General features: G+C 41.2%; 1 protein-coding gene across 2 annotated transcripts in view; it reads left to right on the forward strand.

Moving 5' to 3' along the window:
• bms1 (BMS1 ribosome biogenesis factor) overlaps positions 1-20,668 on the forward strand; it is a 60,672-nt gene that overhangs the window by 14,370 nt on the left and 25,634 nt on the right. The window contains exons 11-15 of one of the 2 annotated variants that reach the window (XM_080048728.1): positions 12,943-13,044; positions 14,059-14,210; positions 14,305-14,386; positions 15,172-15,242; positions 15,709-15,888. In XM_080048728.1, coding sequence (XP_079904854.1) covers positions 12,943-13,044; positions 14,059-14,210; positions 14,305-14,386; positions 15,172-15,242; positions 15,709-15,888 — 587 coding nt within the window. The remainder of the gene's footprint in view (positions 1-12,942; positions 13,045-14,058; positions 14,211-14,304; positions 14,387-15,171; positions 15,243-15,708; positions 15,889-20,668) is intronic. The other variant, XM_080048729.1, reaches the window with a different exon arrangement.

The following is a 20,668-nucleotide window of genomic DNA, read 5'->3' on the forward strand; positions in this document are numbered from 1 at the left end:
GCCTAAGTTGTGCCACTTTGTACTCAAAGTGATTTTAAAGTGAGGCCTTGACAGTTATGTCTCCAACTCAAATATGTACATATATTTCAGGATGTTGTGCATCCCTGGCAATGAAAACTTTGGATCTGGAATAAACTGTTTAAGAAATATAGCTTTCGGAAAAAAGTTGTCTTGTGGCACAACTTGCCCCCGGTGTGGTGTAAGTTGTGCCACAAGAGAGAATACCATGGGGTAAATTGTGCCATTGATATATATCTCATAAACTGTAATGAAAGACAAATCAATAAGACAATTACTTATTTAAGGTTTATTTAAAGTAAATATTTTACAAAGATTGAAGGTCAATTTTCTTAAACAAGGCCTAGCAGATCTAGGTGGTTTGCCTGCAAAGCTCACAATGACAAAGTCACCATCATCATCTTTCTGGCCATCTGAACTCTTGTCTGTGGTGTCGTTAAGTGGAATGGAGATGTCAGTCTCTTCTGAGCTACTGTAGACAATCACTTTCTTTTTGGTGACCAGCGTATACAGCCATGCCACTGGCACAACTCTCAGAAATGTACTTCGCACTAGTTGCTCCGTGCTTGTAACTGCCACCTGACAAATGTGATTCCCCCTCCATTTCTGCATTTAAATCAAGGCTCAAAACCCATCTGTACACCCTGGTTTTTCCTCCCCATTAACTATCTTACCTCTGCACTACTATCTTTGTTTATTTTTGTGGATGTATGGGCTTTATGTCTTTTATTTTTGTTATTGTTATTTTACCTTCATTGTTTACCTACTGAATGTTCTATGAACAGCACTTTGGACAGTGCAAACTGTCATAAATGTGCTTTTATAAATACATTTTACTTACTTACTTACTTACTTACTTACTTATAACTCACCTAGGCCCTTTGGCACAAATCACCCCAACCCCAGAATTTTGGATAATAGGCATGATGCAGCAATTTAGGGCTGACATCGTGCTAACTGTATAGACTCAAAATGTAGCATACCAAAGCACTAAAACATGTGTCAAATGTTTTCAAACTTGTCTATAATTGTTCGGACACAATAATCAAAAAACCTTGATCATGGAAATTTTACCGTACTTTTCGGCCTACAAGCCGCGACTTTTTCCCCATTTTTCGACCCTGTTATTACACAGCACAGTATATATTCTGTAGCTACTAGGGATGGGCGTTAGTAATCGAGTACTCCTCGTTTCAAATGATCTCGATTGGTGGATGAAGAAAATCGTTTTTTGTTTTTTTTAGTGTTTGTAGCCTTTAGGCCGGCCGGCGGGCCGCCCCTATTTTAAAATGTTATATACGTGTACAAAACGGATATAAAGTTTAACAAAATTAAATATTTTGATCCAAGTTAAATAAACTAAGCGTTGTGTCAAACAGAAACCGCAAATAACTGCCACCTCCGTGCAGCGCAGCCAGTGTGTGGTCTCCACAGCACCGCGGAGCTGAATGCGGTGCTGGTAAACTTGGAAAGTCACGTAAAGAAGCCAGGCTGACTTCGGGCACATTCGAGCAAACGACATTTAAGAAGCCTTTATTATGGAATATAGGATTGAGATTCAAAAGCCGACCGGTGTAACGTTCCGTTAACGAGGAATTAGTCGCGGTAATTAGTCACGGACAGGAGTGAGCATTACGCGGTTGGATATACTACTACTTCTACTGCTTTGGTGAGTTATTTAGCCTATCTATGTGTTTAAATTGTAGGACAATAATTGTATTAAGTACGGGCCCTCAATGTATTGAGGGCCCGTAATTATTACTCTCCACCATACTTACTCTTCTGCTTCTTCTTATTATTATTATTTCTGCCGCAAATTTCGAGCTGCTACTCCTCCCACACCATTTCACTTAGAAACGCAAAAATTTCACAGAACGTCCGTCCCTACCCCGAATCGTGTGCTATTAGGGGAAGGTGGGGTGATTTGTGCATTTTGGAAGTTGCAAAACCCCTTGTTTCTAGAAAACCGTGGAAGAAATTGGAAATGTGACCACATATTTAAGAAGAGCCATCCATTTGACTCATCCTGTAAAGAAGGGAGACACAAGGAATAAGATATAAGCACATTTAAGCTCAAAAAACTGTGTTTTGCCTTTCAAAGTAAAATTTCCATGATCAAGGTTTTTTGATTATTGTGTCTGAACAATTATAGACACGTTTGAAAACATTTGACACATGTTTTAGTGCTTTGGTATGCTACACTTTGAGTCTATATAGTTAGCACAATGTCAACCCTAAATTGCTGCATCATGCCTATTATCCAAAATTCTGGGGATGGGGTGATTTGTGCGCAAGGGCCTGGGTGAGTTATAAGTAAGTAAGTAAGTAAAATGTATTTATAAAAGCACATTTATGACAGTTTGCACTGTCCAAAGTGCTGTACATAGTGCATTCAGTAGGTAAACAATGAAGGTAAAATAACAATAACCAAAATAAAAGACGTAAAGCCCATACATCCACATAAACACAGATAGTAGTGCAGAGGTAAGTAAGTAGTGCAGAGGTTAATGGGGAGGAAACACCAGGGTGTACATATGGGTTTTGAGCCTTGATTTAAAGGCAGAAATGTAGGGGGAATCACATTTGTCAGGTGGCAGTTGGTTCCACAAGCACGGAGCAACTAGTGCAAAGTACATTTCTGAGAGTTGTGCCAGTGGCATGGCTGTATACGCTGGTCACCAAAAGAAAGTGATAGTCTACAGTAGCTCAGGAGAGAGTGACATCTCAATTCCACTTAACGACACCACTGATGAGAGTTCAGATGGCCAGAAAGATGATGATGGTGACTTTGTCATTGTGACACAATGACGCACAAAACAACTTTTTTTCCGAAAGCTATATTTCTTAAACATTTTATTCCAGATCCAAAGTTTTTATTGCCAGGGATGCACAACATCCTGAAATATATGTACATATTTGAGTTGGAGACATAACTGTCAAGGCCTCACTTTAAAATCACTTTGAGTAAAAAGTTGCACAAATCACCCCACCTTCCCCTATACAGTTTTTTGAATTTCCGCTAGGGGGCGCTGTTATTAAGCCCCGACTGAAGAAAGTTTGAGAGGCCACGCCCCTCACACCGTAACTCCGATTGACTTGAAATTTCTCACACAGGTGTATGTTAGGGTGCTCTACAAAAAAGCCTCTGGGACCATATAAGTCCGCCTGGGAATATTTTCCGGTAATTAGCATAAACTGAAAAACAGGGTGTTATCCACAACTTTCTGAAATTTTACTGTATCAACACCAAATTTCTCGTAGACCCCGGGGGACTACAATAAACATACCCGTAAAAGATCAGGGTATGTGCAGAAGTCATGTGGTAGCATGTCCCTGGAAGCTTATCGAGATTAACCCATAGGGGGCGCCACAAATGCCCCCTGACTCTGATTGACTTGAAATTTCTTACACTTATACAGCTCATGGTGCTCTACAATATATCCTCTTTACTGCATTAAGCCCCTCCCCTTTATCATGTTAGGCCCCTCCCCTTTACCATGTTAGGCTCCTCCCCTTTACATAATTAGGCCCCTCCCCTTTACCACAGTAAGCCCCTCCCCTATACCACATTAGGCTCCTCCCCTTTACCACAGTAAGCCCTCCCCTTTACCACATTAGGGCCCTCCCCTTTACCACGTTAGGCTCCTCCCCTTTACCATATTAAGCTCCTCCCCTTTACCATGTTAGGCTCCTCCCCTTTACACTATTAAGCCCCTCCCATTTACCACAGTAAGCCCCCCATACCACATTAGGCTCCTCCCCTTTACCACATTAGGCTCCCCCTTTACCACATTAAGCTCCTCCCCTTTACCACATTAGGGCCCTCCCCTTTACCACATTAGGCTCCTCCCCTTTACCATATTAAGCTCCTCCCCTTTACCATGTTAGGCTCCTCCCCTTTACACTATTAAGCCCCTCCCATTTACCACAGTAAGCCCCTCCCCTATACCACATTAGGCTCCTCCCCTTTACCACATTAAGCCCCCCTTACCTCATTAGACTCCTCCCCTTTACCACATTAAGCCCATCCCCTTTACCACATTAGGCCCCTCCCCTTTACCATGTTAGGCTCCTCCCCTTTACAATATTAAGCTCCTCCCCTTTACACTATTAAGCCCCTCCCATTTACCACAGTAAGCCCCTCCCCTATACCACAGTAGGCTCCTCCCCTTTACCACATTAAGCCCCTCCCCTTTGCCACATTCATACCTGCAAACTCGTCGCTTTTCGGCGAAAATCGCCGTTTAGAATCAAAATATATGACCCACGTGAATCGTATAGATCCGAAGAGTTTTTGTTTTTGGGAGGGGGGAGGGGGGGTAGCGGCAGCTGCCAGAGAAGTCAGCCAGCGCTTCCCAGACTGGACTGTGTGGGCGAGTTACCGTAGTGTGAGACAAGGGAATATCGTTATCTTGACAATAAAACATCTTTGGTAGACGTCATGAGTATTGTCCAATCAGCGTTCGCTGTGTGTTCAGACTTTAGAATTGGCTAAAAGTCTCAATCAAAGCCCTTTTGATAATAAAAAAATAGAGGCTTTGATTTAACACTGTCAATGCTTCAGAGGTTAATGTAACAGCCTACTGAAACAGAAACTAACGGAGGGACGCAGCTCACTGTACAGTCCCTTTATTTAGTCGCGCTGTCAGTTTGCCGACATGGCTCTATGTTAGACTCGAGACATAGAAAAAGATCGCGGAAGCCGTTCCCGTCTCACTCGCTCACTGGGTCTCCCGGGTCCCGGTGATTTTCACCGTCACAGCGATCGACTCGCTGCTTTGCTGGGGCGGAGACTTTGTGTGAAGGTGATTTAACATCACGGTCGTAGACGAATGTTATAACTTTATGCTGCATAGTTTGCACTGCACTGTTGACCCACACAGGACTCTTAAGTGAAGCTGACAGTTTAATGAGCGCACATTGCAGAAATGAAGTGTCTGCAGTGCGCTCACAATCAGAGCCGACCGACAGCTCCCCCCCCCCCCCAATTTATTTTTATTTTAATTTTTTAGTTTGTGTGTTTGATATTAACATCATATTATTATATCATACAAAAAAATGAATACAATGTTTTGATCTAGATAGCCTAGTTAATAGCCCAATAATTTAATCAGTTCATCTGGGAGGTAATCCAAGTTTAACTGATCACGTCACGTTCACGTCCAGTGTGTATTGAGTTTATTTAAAAACATTTGGAAATGGGGCTCAGATGCCCATGCACTGTATAACCTATTTCAGCCTCGTCTGTGGAAAAAAAGATAGCTGGACAACAGAGTTCTTCTGCTTCATTCCTCTCACTGCATTTAAATGTATTCAATATATTACAGAGAAATATGTCCCATAAAAGAAAAAGAGCACCAAGCCCAACCCAGAGGACCCTGCATAATATTTTATTTTAAATGAACATTTTTGGAAAATCCAAGAAGCTTCTAATTCATCCGACCCAGTGTCTCCAAATTATTTGTTCACACAAAATTCCTCAGATTTAGCCTCTTAATTTCCCTCTCAAAGTGCACCAGATTCATGCATTTCACTTTAAAAAGTTTAAAAAAAATCTCCCGGGGGGGCATACCCCCGGACCCCCCTAGGAGGTTCAGGATCTCAGCTGGCTATTATTTTCACCCAGCTGGACATTGGAGGCAATAGTGGAGAACTCTGGTTGTGTGAATGATATTTAACAATAGCCAATCGTTTGGACAGCGAAAAACACCCGACCCCCCTAGAAGGGACGGGTGTTTGTCACCTTTTTCACCTCCTATGAGTTTGCAGGTCTGCACATTAGGCTTCTCCCCTTTTAGTGTTCAGAATGCATACAATGGATTACAATTATACAAACAATTAAGAAGGCTATTCTATTATCAACATGTATTGTTAGATAACGAGATAGGCCATCTTGTGTTAAATGGGCATATAATATCGTCTCATATCGATCGCAGGCCCCTGAATCGAATCGAATCGAAATCGTATCGCAGCAGATTTTAGATATCGGCAAATATCATATCGTTGTCTAATGAATCGATTTAATATCGTATCGTGATGAAAGCAGCGATTTACACCCCTAGGTAGCATGTCCCTCAAAGCTTATCGAGATTAACCCATAGGGGGCGCCACAAATGCCCCCTGACTCTTATTGACCTGTATTACACTTGTACAGCTCATGGTGCTCTACAATATAGCCTCTCGGACAGTTTTTTGAATTTCCACTAGGGGGCGCTGTTATTAAGCCCCGACTGAAGAAAGTTTGAGAGGCCACGCCTCGCACACCGTAAGTCCGATTGACTTGAAATTTCTCTCACAGGTGTATTTTAGGGTGCTCTACAAAAAAGCCTCTTGGATCATTAAAGTCAACCTGGAAATATTTTCAGCTAATTAGCATAAACTGAAAAACAGGGTTTTATCCACAACTTTGTCAAGTTTTACTTTGTCAACACGAAATGTCTCACGAAGCCCCGGGGGACTATGACACACGTCTCCGAAAAATATTAGTAGGATAGCTTGGAAAACATGGCCGCCATTGACTAAAACGTTTATGCAGGGGCAGGGCTTAATAACAAATTGGCCATAACTAATTGACCATAGGTCCTATCATCATGAAACTTGCAGGATATGTGCAGAAGACATGTGGTAGCATGGCCCTCTTAACTTGTCGAGATTAACCCATAGGGGCCCCCACAAATGCGAAAACCATCATTCAAAAATGCAATGTTTGACAGGCCACGCCCCTTGCCCCCTGACTCTGATTGACTTGACATTTCTTACACATGTACAGCTCATGGTGCTCTACAATAAAGCCTCTTGGACCATAGGGGTCAGCCATTATTTTCTTTCTTCCCTAACTTACATGACCTGAAATACAGTGAAGTCACATTCACTCTGTGGATTTCCAACCTATCATCACCAAATTGTATACACAGCATCAGGGGACGGCCACAACTCGGGACTGGAGTTCGGAAAGCCCGCGGCGGCGGTTCGTAGAAGCGTTCTGGCCCGGCCGACGGGCGGGGCGCCGCCGAAGCGGGGATTGGCGGCCTGCGCAGGGCTGCCCGTACTTTCAAAATCTCTGCGGGATTTTCTAGTTGTATTTGCTGCCCTTCTTATTTATGTCTATTTTGATTGTTAGCCAACTACAGCCCATGCTTTTTTTCTCTCTCTTTTTTCTCTCTCCACCGCAGACCTACTCGATCGGTTTAAATTGTGGCCCGCTTATTTAATTACTTTCAGTTAGGAAAATGTGTCTTAAACTTGTGGAAAATAAATCCTTAATATCATATGGCAACTGTGACTGTTTGACATAAGCATTGAGCGCTTTATTGCGATCAACCGTTGTTCTGTAGACAGATGCGTTGCGTTCTAAAAATAGAAAAAAGTTTAACGAGGAATCGATTGATCCTCGAGGAATGCAAGCGATCACACGAGTAGCGAAAACACTCGTGCCCATCCCTAATAGCTACTATTGCACAAAATGGTAACACTTACGTACGTTATGCAAATATGCAACTTGTTTGTTGAAATGTTAATATATGGGAGCTTCCTCAAGCAGCCATCTCTTTCCCGACAATCCCCTCTGTGCACGAACTCTTACATATGGTAATTAAACATTATAACACCTGCGGCTTATAGTCCAGTGCGGCTTATAGTACGGAAAGTACGGTACTTTGAAAGGCAAAGCTTAAATGTGCTTTTATCTTATTCCATGTTTCTCCCTTCTTTACAGGATGAGTCAAACGGATGGCTCTGACTAAATATGTGGTCACATTTTCAATTTCTTCCACGGTTTTCTAGAAACAAGGGGTGGCACAACTTCCCCACCGGCACAACTTAGGCCACTCTCCCCTATAGACAGACAAGAGTCGTGGCTTTAAAGAAAGTAAAGTTATTTTGTTAAATGGATGTTTGGTTAAGTTTTAATTAAGTTTGTTTGCAGAAGACAGGTCTCCTTCAATACAAAGTGAATGGAACGGTGTTCAACGGTTTCCCCCACGATGGGCGTGGCCTATTTCATGCACTGTCTCTATAAGGCTTTGTTTCCACATAGATTAGATGTGTAAATATTAGGGCTGTCAAATTAAGGCGTTAATTTCGATTAATTAATCACAGAAAAATTAACGCGATTAAAAAAATTAACGCAGATTAATCGCACTTCTACATTGCCCTTTGACCCGGTGCAAAAGAGATGAGACGATAGCGGAGCTGCACTTGTAGCTTGCGGAAACGACCCGCACGGGATTAAACAGTAAATAAAGAAGCATAGAGAGGGCTGTATGGATGTGTTATGGGCCGCTCCGGGAAAATAAGCATGAAGGTAGGAATACGTCTTATGATTCAGATTCAGATTTTATTTGTCACATACACAATACATTGCAGTGAAATGTTCACAGTCGGCTCCATGCTAAATATACGCATAACAAACATAACAAAATAGTAAATACATTCAATATGTCAGGGGGTTATTGCACATAGTCTAAAGAGCGGCGGGGGGGGTTACTTAAATAAATATATATATAGATATATATATATAAGTGCAGTTGCTCAAAGTGCTTTAATCAGTGCCATTTAGATACCTGACAGCTTGGGGGTAGAAACTCTTCCTGAGTCTCTCAGTCTTTGCTGCCAGTGAGCGGTATCTCTTTCCAGAGCGGAGCAGAGAGAAAAGTCCGTAGCCTGGATGGCTGGGGTCTTTCAGAATACTGCTGGTCTTGCCCTTGCACCGCTTGCTGTAAATGTCTGCTAGATTAGGGAGTTTATTCTCCGCAGTGTCTGTGCATTATTGGTTTAGTGGGTGCCTAATTAACAGTGTAGGTTCAAAACAGTAGGCTATCTCTCAATCTTCCTCCGTCTCACTTCTGTTTGTTAGCTGCGATCGTCTCCCGCTAACGGACACCCTCACACTCTTCCTAGCAGATATTCCTGTCTTTTTTCCTCCTTTGTGTGTGTTTGTGTGTTTGTGTGTGTTTGTGTGTGTGTGTGTGTGTGTGTGTGTGTGTGTGTGTGTGTGTGTGTGTGTGTGTGTGTGTGTGTGTGTGTGTGTGTGTGTGTGTGTGTGTGTGTGTGTGTGTGTGTGAATTTATTTAATGTAGAAACCTCGCTGAGGGGAGGAGACAGAAGTTACGAGAGACGGACAGAGACAGAGAGAGAGGGAGAGGGAGTGAGAGAGAGAGAGAAACGAACGGTAGCCTATACAGTTGTTTATAAACAGGCATAAAAGTGTCATATAAGTATGCGATTAATTTAGATTAATTAATCACAGAGCCTGTAATTAATTAGATTAATTTTTTTAATCGCTTGACAGCCCTAGTAAATATATACGGACTGGGCCTCCTAGTGTCCAACACAAGGCAGTGCATTTCTTAATTGATGGACACTGTGCATGGGGGTCCTGTGTCTCTGGCCGTCTGCCGTCACTCTCCCTGCTGTTGTTAACCCTGCATGTCCTGCTAAATCGTGGCCCATTTAAAGTGCGCAGTTGGATTTAATTGTGAATTTCTTTTGACAGTAGAGGACGATCAATGTACCTTTTTCTTGCTTAAAGTTCACAGTGGTTGCTATTGCTACTTTTGTCTCCTTTCTAGTCCGTATAGGGGGTTTTAAATCCATCTTGAACTTTTGCCTCTTTTTGGAGTCTGTGACAAATAAACGCGAGCCTTAGATCCAATATTTTGTCTGAAAATCATGCTTTTTGGTGTGGTGCTTCCTAATCCCGATTAAGACGATTGCGGCCCCTCTGCTGTGTTTTGAGCTTCAAAAGGCCTCTATCTATGTATAAGGGAAGGAACGTATGGACTTTTTTTCAAAGAAATGTTAGTATTGGTATTCCATATAAGTAATAATGTTCATTTGTTCATTTTCTAACTCCAAACACACCTTGGAAGTGTTTTTGGCCTTAGAAATGCATGTTTATTATTGATTTGGGTGTCATATCAACAGATATCTGTAACATTTAATTTTCGCTTTTCTTTTTTTTTTTTTTTTTTTTTTTTTTGGTCTTCATGGTCCCTTAACTATTTTTACATTCAACTGACATCACTGCAGTATGTCTGTCCGTATTGCCCAGGTTGTCCTGAAGAACAAGATGTCCATAGCTTGATTGTGCATCACAGGGCAGATGGTTTACAAGGTTTATTAGATAATATATCCAGACTGACCAGAAATGGCTGCAGGGGGTTAAAGGGTTACTAAACCCCCCTAGTTTGGGCTGAACTGCCTCCTCCCTGAAATTCAAAGTGCATCAACTTGTTTGGTGCTGGGAGGCGGGCTAAGACAGTAAAAGCACACCCAGACAGCCCAGTATTCTAACCCGGGGATTCACACCTTTTTTTCTTCAAAGGATCGCCATATTCATAAAAAGAAATCCAGGGACCGGTTGCCAATTTTGATGCCTGAATTTTGTGCAGCAAAACATTTTTACATTTTTAAACCTAGGCTTTTACTGTTTTACAAAATTGTTAAGTCACAATGTTTTTAGTTACATATTATGCAGCTCAGCTTTAAAGGCTTATTTTATTTACACCTTACTTCTCTACTTTGCGACCTAGACTGTAGGGATGATTCCAAAACCTAGATGGGGGGTCTTGGTGTTCCCCCAAGGAAAATGTTGAGTTTCAAAGACATTGTTTCCTGCATTCTGGTGACTTAAAAAATTCAAATAACAAAAAAATAATAGTTTTTGACCTACTAAGGTTTATTTAAATAATAGATTCCCTGTGCTGCTATCATACAGGCTTTGGCATAAACTGACTTTACAATCGCCATAAACCGAATGGAAATCCACAGCAGAATTTACATTTTCCCGAGGAGCATTCCAGACAGAAATATGACAGAGGGGAGGAGTTTGGCGGGCACTTGGGACATCACAGAGAATCACCCAGGAATTAATGGACTTCCAGTTGACTTGTGTACATCTTGTGAATCTTTCCGTAAAACAAGGAATGGTACCATCAACATGGAAGATTGCTAGGGTCACCCCAGTCTTTAAGGCTGGGGACAAGACAAAATCTGAGAATTATCAGCCAATAAGTATTTTACCAATAATTTCAAAAGTAGCTGAGAAATGGGTCGTCAAAAATTTGACAGAACACTTAAATAATGACTATGTCACTCTTAATCCAATGCAGTTTGGGTTCAGGAAATTTCATTCAACAGAGACGGCTACTTGCTACTTCCTAGAAAACTTAAAAAATCTGCTGGATCAAGGCGGCTTTGTAGCTGCGGTATTTTTGGATCTAAAGCGTGCTTTTGACACCATTAGTCATGACTTGCTTATTGCTAAATTAACTAATTTTAATTTCTCAAATAATGCCCTCTGTTGGATGAAATCATACCTGTCGGACAGAAAACAGACAGTTCAAGGTGATTCTCTGTCTTCATACCTCACATGTACTGCTGGTGTACCACAGGGCTCGATATTGGGCCCTGTTTTATTCAGCCTGTATGTCAATGATTTACCAGATGTCTGTAGAAATATTAATATGCAACTATATGCTGATGATGCTGTATTGTACTGCCATGCCAGCTCTATTCAAGAAGCTGCTGCAATGCTTTCAGGAGCTATGGTACCAGTGTCCCATTGGCTCCAGAGCTGCTGTCTGCATTTGAATATAAGGAAAACAGTTTGTATGTTGTTCTCTCGACGGCCAACAGGCGGACAGCAACCTTCTGTCATGGTGGGTGGAGAGAGGCTTGAAGTTGTTGATCATTTTAAGTACCTTGGGGTCATTTTTGATTCTGGTCTGAACTTTGAGCGGCATGTTAAGAAGGTTAGAAATACAATTACATTTAATTTATCCAACTTCAAGCATATAAGACCTTTCCTGACCATGGAGACGGCAAAGACTTGTATGCATGCAATGATTTTTGCCCATATCTCGTACTGTTATACAACATGGTCACACACATCTGAGACCACCCTTAAACCAATCAAATCTCTATTCAAAAGAACACTTAAAATACTAGTCAAAAAACCCATATCCTACCACTATTGTAAAATTGTTAATAAGCATAAAATCATGGACCTTGATAGTTTTCAACAGTTTTTGGATGTTTGTTTAATTTATAAGGTTTTAAACGGTCTAGCCCCTCCACCACTACAGAACTACATAAAGAAAAAATCCCCTAGAGTAAACACCAGGGCAATAACTAGAGGTGACTGTGAAATACAACGGCGCAGAACCAAATTTGGCCAAATGGTCCTGTCCATCAGAGGAACACAGTCCTGGAATGAATTACCAGCTCAAGTCAGAGACTGTACCACCTACACCACCTTTAAAAAGACCCTCAAAGAGTGGTTAGTAGCAAGCCAGACCTGTTCTCATGCATAACTTTCTCTTCCTTTCTTCCTGATGTTGTTTTGTTTCTTTTGTCTTTTCTAACCGCCTATACTGATTGGGTGTCAGTGTAAAACTGTATTTTAGCTAGTTGTGAATTAACTGTGTAAAATTGTTTCATGCAGCTGTATATTGATGTATTGTATTATGACTTGCCTTAGGACTACGGATGCGAATTAGCATTTATGCTAACTCCGGCATATTTACATTGATGCTCTGCTGACATGTTGATTAATATGCACTGTCCTAATCAAATAAAATTAAATAAATTAAATACGTATGTACAAACGAGGCGTTAAGAGTACAAGTCCAGTATCTGTGATTTGTTTTCTTAAATCTGTATGTGTGTAGGAAAACTCCTTCTGCTGATGAGTTGTTGATATTATCAGAGGCATAGCTACTTTCAGCTTAATGCTTTTATTCAACTAGTTTTTGATGCACTTCAGTCTCAAACTGATAACAGGATCCAAACATGAATGCAGTTTTTTACCTGCCTAGCACACAGATAAACTGTCACTTGTTGTTCGAGTCTATATACAAAGCTGTCTGTGTGTTTTGATGTCAATGTCTAAGCCAGTTGTGTCTCTGTGTTTGCTGTTGACAGGGGCTCTGAGGTGGAAGGAGGGTCTGCAGCAGAAAGCATCCCAAGCCTTTCTACGCCAACAACAAGCTGCCCCCAATTTGAGAAAACTAGTCTATGGTTCAGGTGAGCCCTCAGCTCTGGTTGCATGTAAACATAAATGTATATTTTCATGACAATGGTGTATTTTTAAGGCTATACCATATGTGTGATATGTTAGTATTGGCCAAGATGTCAGTCTAGATCAGGGGTGTCCAAACTTTTTTCACTGAGGGCCACATACAGAAAAATCTACGAAGGGCTGGGCCACTTTGCAAAAATAACACATTTATCAGGACATGTAGCTGCTCTGATGTTTAGTTTCATAGTGTCTTCGTAAATTGTAATCCTTCTTCACGGCAACACTTTCCTTACAAATTAAACAGACACATTTCCCCTCAGAGCCGGCCCAAGCCTTCATGGGGCCCTAAGCAGAATTTTATTAGGGGGGCCCCTCTCCAATGTTAGGGCTAACCAAATCATTGACTATTGTTAAATGCCATTCAGACACCCAGTGTTTGCTGCTATTGCCTCCAATGTCCAGCTGGATGAAAATAGTAGCCAGCCGAGATCCCGACCCTCCTACGGGGGTATGGGGGTATCCCCCCCCCTCCCCCCCGGGAGATTTTTTTAACTTTTTAAAGTGAAATGCATGAATCTGGTGCACTTTGAGAGAAAAATTAAGAGGCTAAATCTGAATGAATTTTGCATGAAAAATAATTTGGACACACTGTGTCAGATGAATTAGAAGCTATTGAAGAAGGACACGTGGATTTTCCAAAAAGAAAAAATTAAAAGGGCCATATTACATTATATTTTTAAAATCATATAAATAAAAAGCGGGCCGTAGTTTGGACACCCCTGGTCTAGATCAAATTAGTATTGGCCTGTATGTCAGCAGATGAATACCAACATGTGTCAATACAGAAATGCCAAAGACACGTCATTTACAAACAGAACATAGTTTATTTGAGGACACTGATCAGTTACACTACTCTTTAGTACAATCCATGTGTACACTTTGAGACAATGCAGGTGTGAACACTGTCAGAGATGCTGTGAATAGAAATGTTGATAATAAGACATGCTTGTGTTGTGCAGTTGTTGAGGCAGCTGACTCCTCCGATGAGGAGCAGGAGCTGGGGGGGCTGTTCACTGTCAGCCGCCCTCAGAACAGCAAGCGGTTCCAGTCAAACGCTGTGGACTGTTCCCACTTCAGCCCAGACGCCTCCCATGACTGGGACCTGGACCAGGTACAGAGCTCACCAATACACAGCTGCTACTGGGACACTTCCTCATGTGCTGCACAGGAAACTTCAATACTGTTTGCAATGTATTTTCCTCCAGATGCTGGACTCCATCAGGGACTGCTTTGTGACAGGGAAGTGGGAGGAGGGCCAAGATGCTGCCACACTGCTGAAAGAGGACGGTAAGACTGGGCCCTACACTTCAGGAGGAGCTAGGGATGAGAAGCACTGTGTGTTATGTGTGTCGGAGGCATTTATCCACAAATGGATTGACTTACTGTGTTTATTTATTTAGCAGTTGTACTGCTGAAAATGAAGTGCAAACTGTGCTTTCCTTTAAAGCAACAGTGCTGTCAATCAATCACACACTCATATGTCCCCCTCAATATTTAGATGAGTTCCATTTGTCCCTCTCAAAAAAATTAAAGACGAGAGGCAAAAAGGTCTTTAGATCATTTTAAAGTCCAGATGTAAAGTTCTCTACAGTAACTTTCTAGCAGTTTCAAACTGTTCTGAGATACTTTTAACCACAATACGTAATGCTTTATGTTTAATCTAAAGACGTGATTTTGACAGTCATGGCTTTTAAAAATAAAAATACTGAAACAAGTGATATTTTTTTAATACATAGAATGAAATAACTTGGAATAGAAATCGTAAGAAATGTGTAAATATATATATATATATATATTACACATTTGTTAACTTGAGCACTAGTCGAAAATCGTTGTTGGGAGTCGACATTTGAGCACATTCCTAGTAGGAGGATACACATGTCAGGGTTTCATTTACATGGGGGAGCATTTTGTGTTGGGTCACTGAGTTATGTAAGTAGGGTATTGGTGTAGTCGGGCTTTTCAATATGGGGACGCACAGATTGTTCCTTCCTGACCGGTGAAGCACACACTCCATGTTCCTGGCATTAAGGAGGTTAACATACAGTCTGTGCTTGTGTTGCTGTGTCCAGAGGAGCTGTATGGGGACTTTGAGGATATGGAAACAGGAGAGGTTCACAAGGGCCAGCAGGACCAGGCTGAGGTAAGTCCTGTTCACTCAGTGTTAGGGGATGGCTATTATAGAAGGAGTGCTGTTTTCATAGCTACATCTTCTACTCTGAATCTGCTCATTTCAAACGGAACATACTTAACTTGAGGTTTTCTGTGACATTTCATACTTAGTTTAAAGCTTGTAAAATCATCGTGTATGTTGCACTCCGCCCTTTTTAATTAAACACCTTTACTGTATTTTCCTCTGAAGTGTTGGAAAGCCCATTTGTGTTTTGAATGTACAATCTGGGGCGCTCGTGGTGTAGTGGTAAGAGCCCCCCCCCCATAGAGTCTCGGCCCTCAGTCTCAGCAGACCCGGGTTAAAATCCAACCCGGGTCGTTCCTCATTATATCTGTCTCTCCAAACTGCCTGATAATAAAGCAGGTTTTAGGCTCCTGTGGATAGATTCAATAGCCTGTTGTTGTGTGGCAGTTGGGTGAAGTTTGGTTTTGTCCAGCAGAAGAGCGATGATGATGATGAAGAAGATGAGGAGAGTGAGGTGAAGGCAGAGGGAGAAGAGAAGGACAAGCGTCTGGAGAAGAAGCGCCGTCTGAAGGAGAGGTTTGATGCAGAGTACGATGACGCAGACGCCACATACTTTGATGACCTGAAAGAGGAGATGCAGAAGCAGGCCGAGGTACAGCTTCTACACAACAACACACTCTCATGGCACATCAATCACACACACTCATATGTCCCCCTCAATATTTAGATGAGTTCCATTTGTCCCTCTCAAAAAAATTAAAGACGAGAGGCAAAAAGGTCTTTGGATCATTTTAAAGTCCAGATGTAAAGTTCTCTACAGTAACTTTCTAGCAGTTTCAAACTGTTCATATTGAGATACTTTTAACCACAATACGTAATGCTTTATGGCTTTAAAGAGTAAAACATCCCAAAACAAGTGATATTTATTTTATGTGCTAAAAAGTTTTGCACAATACAGCAGAATAAATATTGTGAATGCTTGAGAGCCTTACTGCATTATATGTGTGTTGTTCCTCCCTTTACAGACAAAAATCCTTTCCAAAAAATTAATGCAGTAAATGCACAAATTGGTGCATAGAATTTCACCAGAATGCAGGAAATGAAGTTTTTGATCCTTAAATGTATGGGGGCAGGACCACCATACCCCCTACTAAATGTGTCCCCCCAAGTTATATATAATGACCAGGAAGCTACCACATTATGTGACTGCATTGCTGCAAATTTCAGATGGACTTTATCAGACCTGCTCCACTGACATGTAGGGATGGGAATCGAGAACCGGTTCCTCTTCAGAACCGTTGCCGAGTCAACCAATTCCTTGGAATTGTTAACATGCCTGCTTAACGATTCCGCTTATCGGTTCCGCTCGTTGCAAATGCGTCAGGACTTGAAACTCACGCTGCTTTGTTTTGGTTCAGAACGCAGTAAACATGGCGTTGAGACAGAATCTCTCTAAATGTTGGTTGTTTTTCACTTGAAAAGACAACAATACGGCCACTTGCAAGTTGCAACAATTGTAAAGTTTCCATTTCGTCAAATGACACCCGCACAAGCACGAGTGCAAGCGAGCAGACGGCGATCCTGACGGTTAAACGTTCAAATGTCCGCTGCCTGTCTAGTCGACACCAGAATTGCCCATTGGACTTGTACATACAATGTGTGAGAATAACGTGTGTGTAGGCATAAGTGTGTGCTAATAATTAATAAATAATGAATTTTTCCTCCCGTCAGCTGTTATAGTGCTGCCTTTACGCACGGCGGGTGGAGACAAACCCAAAACAACAAACAGCGTAACTCGGCGGTGATAGGGAAACAATAGTCTACACTTAAGTTTAACAATAAACTTCATAAAGACACTTAAAATAACGATCTCTGCCCATACAAAAAGCACTGACTTGGATAACTTGATGGAGCGATCGATGTGCAAAAACCATCCATGTGTCTGATGACGGGCCGTAGGGCTGGGCGATATGACGATATCATATCGTGGACGATATGAAAGTGTCTACCGGGAGAGATTTGGCCATACCGTTTATATCGCGGAGAAAAGAAGTTAATGTGGCGGGAGCATATATGGAGCGGGAGGCAGCTGTCCCTCCGAGTCCCTACAGTTACACTGCAGTTACACCGCCGCGCCACACGGGGGCTCTGCAGCAGAGTTCTGGGCTGCAATACAGCTTCTCTACCCGCAACAGAAGAAGCCTCATCTGTTGCTCTAGCTGTCTAGCTCGGTGCGCTGTCACTACAGTTAACAAACCAACTCCGTGTCACGGTGGCAGAGCAGCTGGTTTTTACGGTCAAAAATGTCATTGGGCAAAGGAAACTTGCTTGCTGCTTCAGCGTGCTGTTGCCGTGACGCAGAGTTGGCTTGTTTTAAGCCGCAAACTACATGGGTTAGTAGGGCCCTATGATTTCCGCGATAACGAAAACACGGACGGAATCACGGAATCGGGCAATAAAAACGGAATCTGCTTGTTAACACGGAATGTCACGGAATTCGCCATTATTTTGGTGAAATTCAATTTCCAAGGCAAAGGGAAACAACACGGTTGAAATTAAAGCAGAACTAGGGAGGAATTATGGTTTGGCGACATCTAAAGACCAAACTACTGCCGTGAAAAGTAGAGCCTGGCTGCAGTAACGGTAATGTAACACACGGCGCCAAACCCCTTTCACAAATCTGTCTATTCAATGTTTACTTATTAATTTATCCATATACGTAACTCTGGCATGTACATAACTTAACTTATTGTTAATAATATGGTCTGTTTATACATTCGGCATATGATTAAAGCATCTAAAGGCACGTAATCATGTTAAACGTTTACTGTTATAAGTTATTAATGCCACTCCCTCCCGCAGATACACAGCACAGGGAGGTCTTATATTCAGCCATTGCTAAAGGGAGTGTTGTATTATGGAACGGCCGCTTCGGTACGAAATTCCAGTCTCAACAATGTTTCCTCCACGCAATTATAACTCTAGCGTCTACAGCCCGTTGTTTTCATGTAGTGTAACTTGTGTTTATGTGTTACATTATTCAGCTGTTGCCGTGATGTCGGCTAACGCTGATGCTAATGATAACTAGCTCTCCGTCGCACAATAGACTGTAGGTTGGTGTTGCAGCCCGCTGTTGGGTGAAGGGCTGTCCCACAGGTAAAAGCCATGGACCTATAAAGCCTGTCCAATATTCACTCTAGTCCAGCTTCTTGAAAAGTTTCTAAGGACTATATTATTTATGTAAAAATAATATTTAATGTTTCACTTGAAGCACAAAATGAATGGCTTTATTTTCTGTTATAGCCTATACCCAACAAATTTGTTTTTTCGTTTTTTTTCAAGCACAAAAAACAGTGCAATGTTGTGATGTATTTTAAATTTAGCCTTATATCTGATTAAATTGTTAGAATAATATTTGTTCGCAATAATTAGACACTAGTTCTGATGACGAAATGAGTGTTAATTGTAAAAAAACGGAAGTCATGAGATTAAAACGGAAAAAACGGAATTTGTGAAAAAATAAAACGGAATTTGGAAAAAAATAAAACGGATTTCATAGGGCCCTAGGTTAGCTCTCGTGATCTAGCTGGCAAATAATGACATCTTTAGCCTACTCGGGGCTTCACCCCCGTGCTGTTGTTGTTTTAATGGTTTTATGTAACTTTAAAATGTCAAACTTGAAAATATTATTTGTGTTGAAGCTGGAGTTAAAGTATTACCAGACATTTGCTCATTAGTTAATTTTGACAGCTTTTTTAAATGAAGATGAGCAAATACTGCAGGAAAATTCAAGTCTTTCATTATTTTGATATAGGCTACTATCAATTGGAAAATGTAGGCTCTTTGGTTGATGCTGTCATTTTTATTTTGCGCTGACTGACTAAAGCCAGACTGGTGTGGTATTTTGCACCAGTTTCTCTTTTGTATGGAAATTTAAGTTCCAAGCAAAAATTTAAATAATCTAATGTGATTAAAGTTCAGTACGGTTATTGTAATCCATTGAATTTTAAGGAAAAATACTATATCGTGATATATATCCATATCGTGATATAAAATTACCTATATCGTGATATAAGATTTGGTCCATATCGCCCAGCCCTAACGGGCCGTTATATTAATAATAAACAGCGGGCGGGCTTATAAAAAAGGAAGAGAGATAAAAAGGCGAGAGCCTTTTTCTTTTTCCTCCCGTCAGCTGTTCTAATGCACCCTTTACGCACGGTGGTTGAGACGAACCCTACACTAAAGTTAAACATGAAACTTTGTAACTACACACTTAAAATAACGATCTCTGCCCATACAAAAAAAAAAGACTTGGATTACTTGAGGAGCGACCGATGTGCAAATGTGTCTGATGACGGGCCGTTATATTAATAATAAACAGCGCGCTGCACATTAGAACAGCATGTACATAAAATATCTCGTATCCTTCCTGAGAGGGCATACATCAGGGGTGTCCAAACTTTTTTCACTGAGGGCCACATACAGAAAAATCTACGAAGGGCCGGGCCACTTTGCAAAAATAACACATTTATCAGGACATGTAGCTGCTCTGATGTTTAGTTTCATAGTGTCTTCGTAAATTGTAATCCTTCTGCACGGCAACACTTTACTTGCACATTAAACAGATACATTCCCCCTCTTGTTAAATGCCATTGATACACCCAGTGTTTTCTGCTTTTGCGTCTAATGTCCAGCTGGGTGAAAATAGTAGCCACCAAGGAGGGTCCGGGGGTGTGCCCCCCCGGGAGATTTTTTTAAGTTTTTAAAGTGAAATGCATGAATCTGGTGCACTTTGAGAGGGAAATTAAGAGGCTAAAGCTGAATAATTTTGTATGAAAGAAAATGTAAACACTGTGCCAGATTAATTAGAAGCTATTGGAGAAGGACACATGTATTTTCCATAATAATATTAATTTAAAATAAAATATTATGCAGGGTCCTCTGGGATGGGCTTGGTGCTCTTTTTCTTTTATGGGACATACAGGTGAAACTCGAAAAATATGAATATCGTGCAAAAGTTCATTTATTTCAGTAATTCAACTTAAAAGGTGAAACTAATATATTATATAGACTCATTACATTCAAAGTGAGATAGTTCAAGCCTTTATTTGTTATAATTGTGATTATTATGGCTTACAGCTTATGAAAACCCCAAATTCAAAATCTCAGAAAATTAGAATATTACATCAAATCAATAAAAAAAAAGGATTTTAAATACAGAAATGTCAGCCCTCTAGAACGTATAATCATGCATATGTACTAAGTACTTGGTTTGGGCCCCTTTTGCACGAATTATTGCTTAAATGCGGCGTGGCATGGATGCTATCAGTCTGTGGCACTGCTGAGGTGTTATGGAAGCCCAGGTTGCTTTGATAGAGGCCTTCAGCTCGTCTGTAGTGTTGGGTCTGGTTTGTCTCATCTGCCTCTTG

The sequence above is a fragment of the Ammodytes marinus genome (genome assembly GCF_949987685.1).
Source record: "Ammodytes marinus genome assembly, chromosome: 20".
NCBI lineage: Eukaryota > Metazoa > Chordata > Actinopteri > Uranoscopiformes > Ammodytidae > Ammodytes > Ammodytes marinus.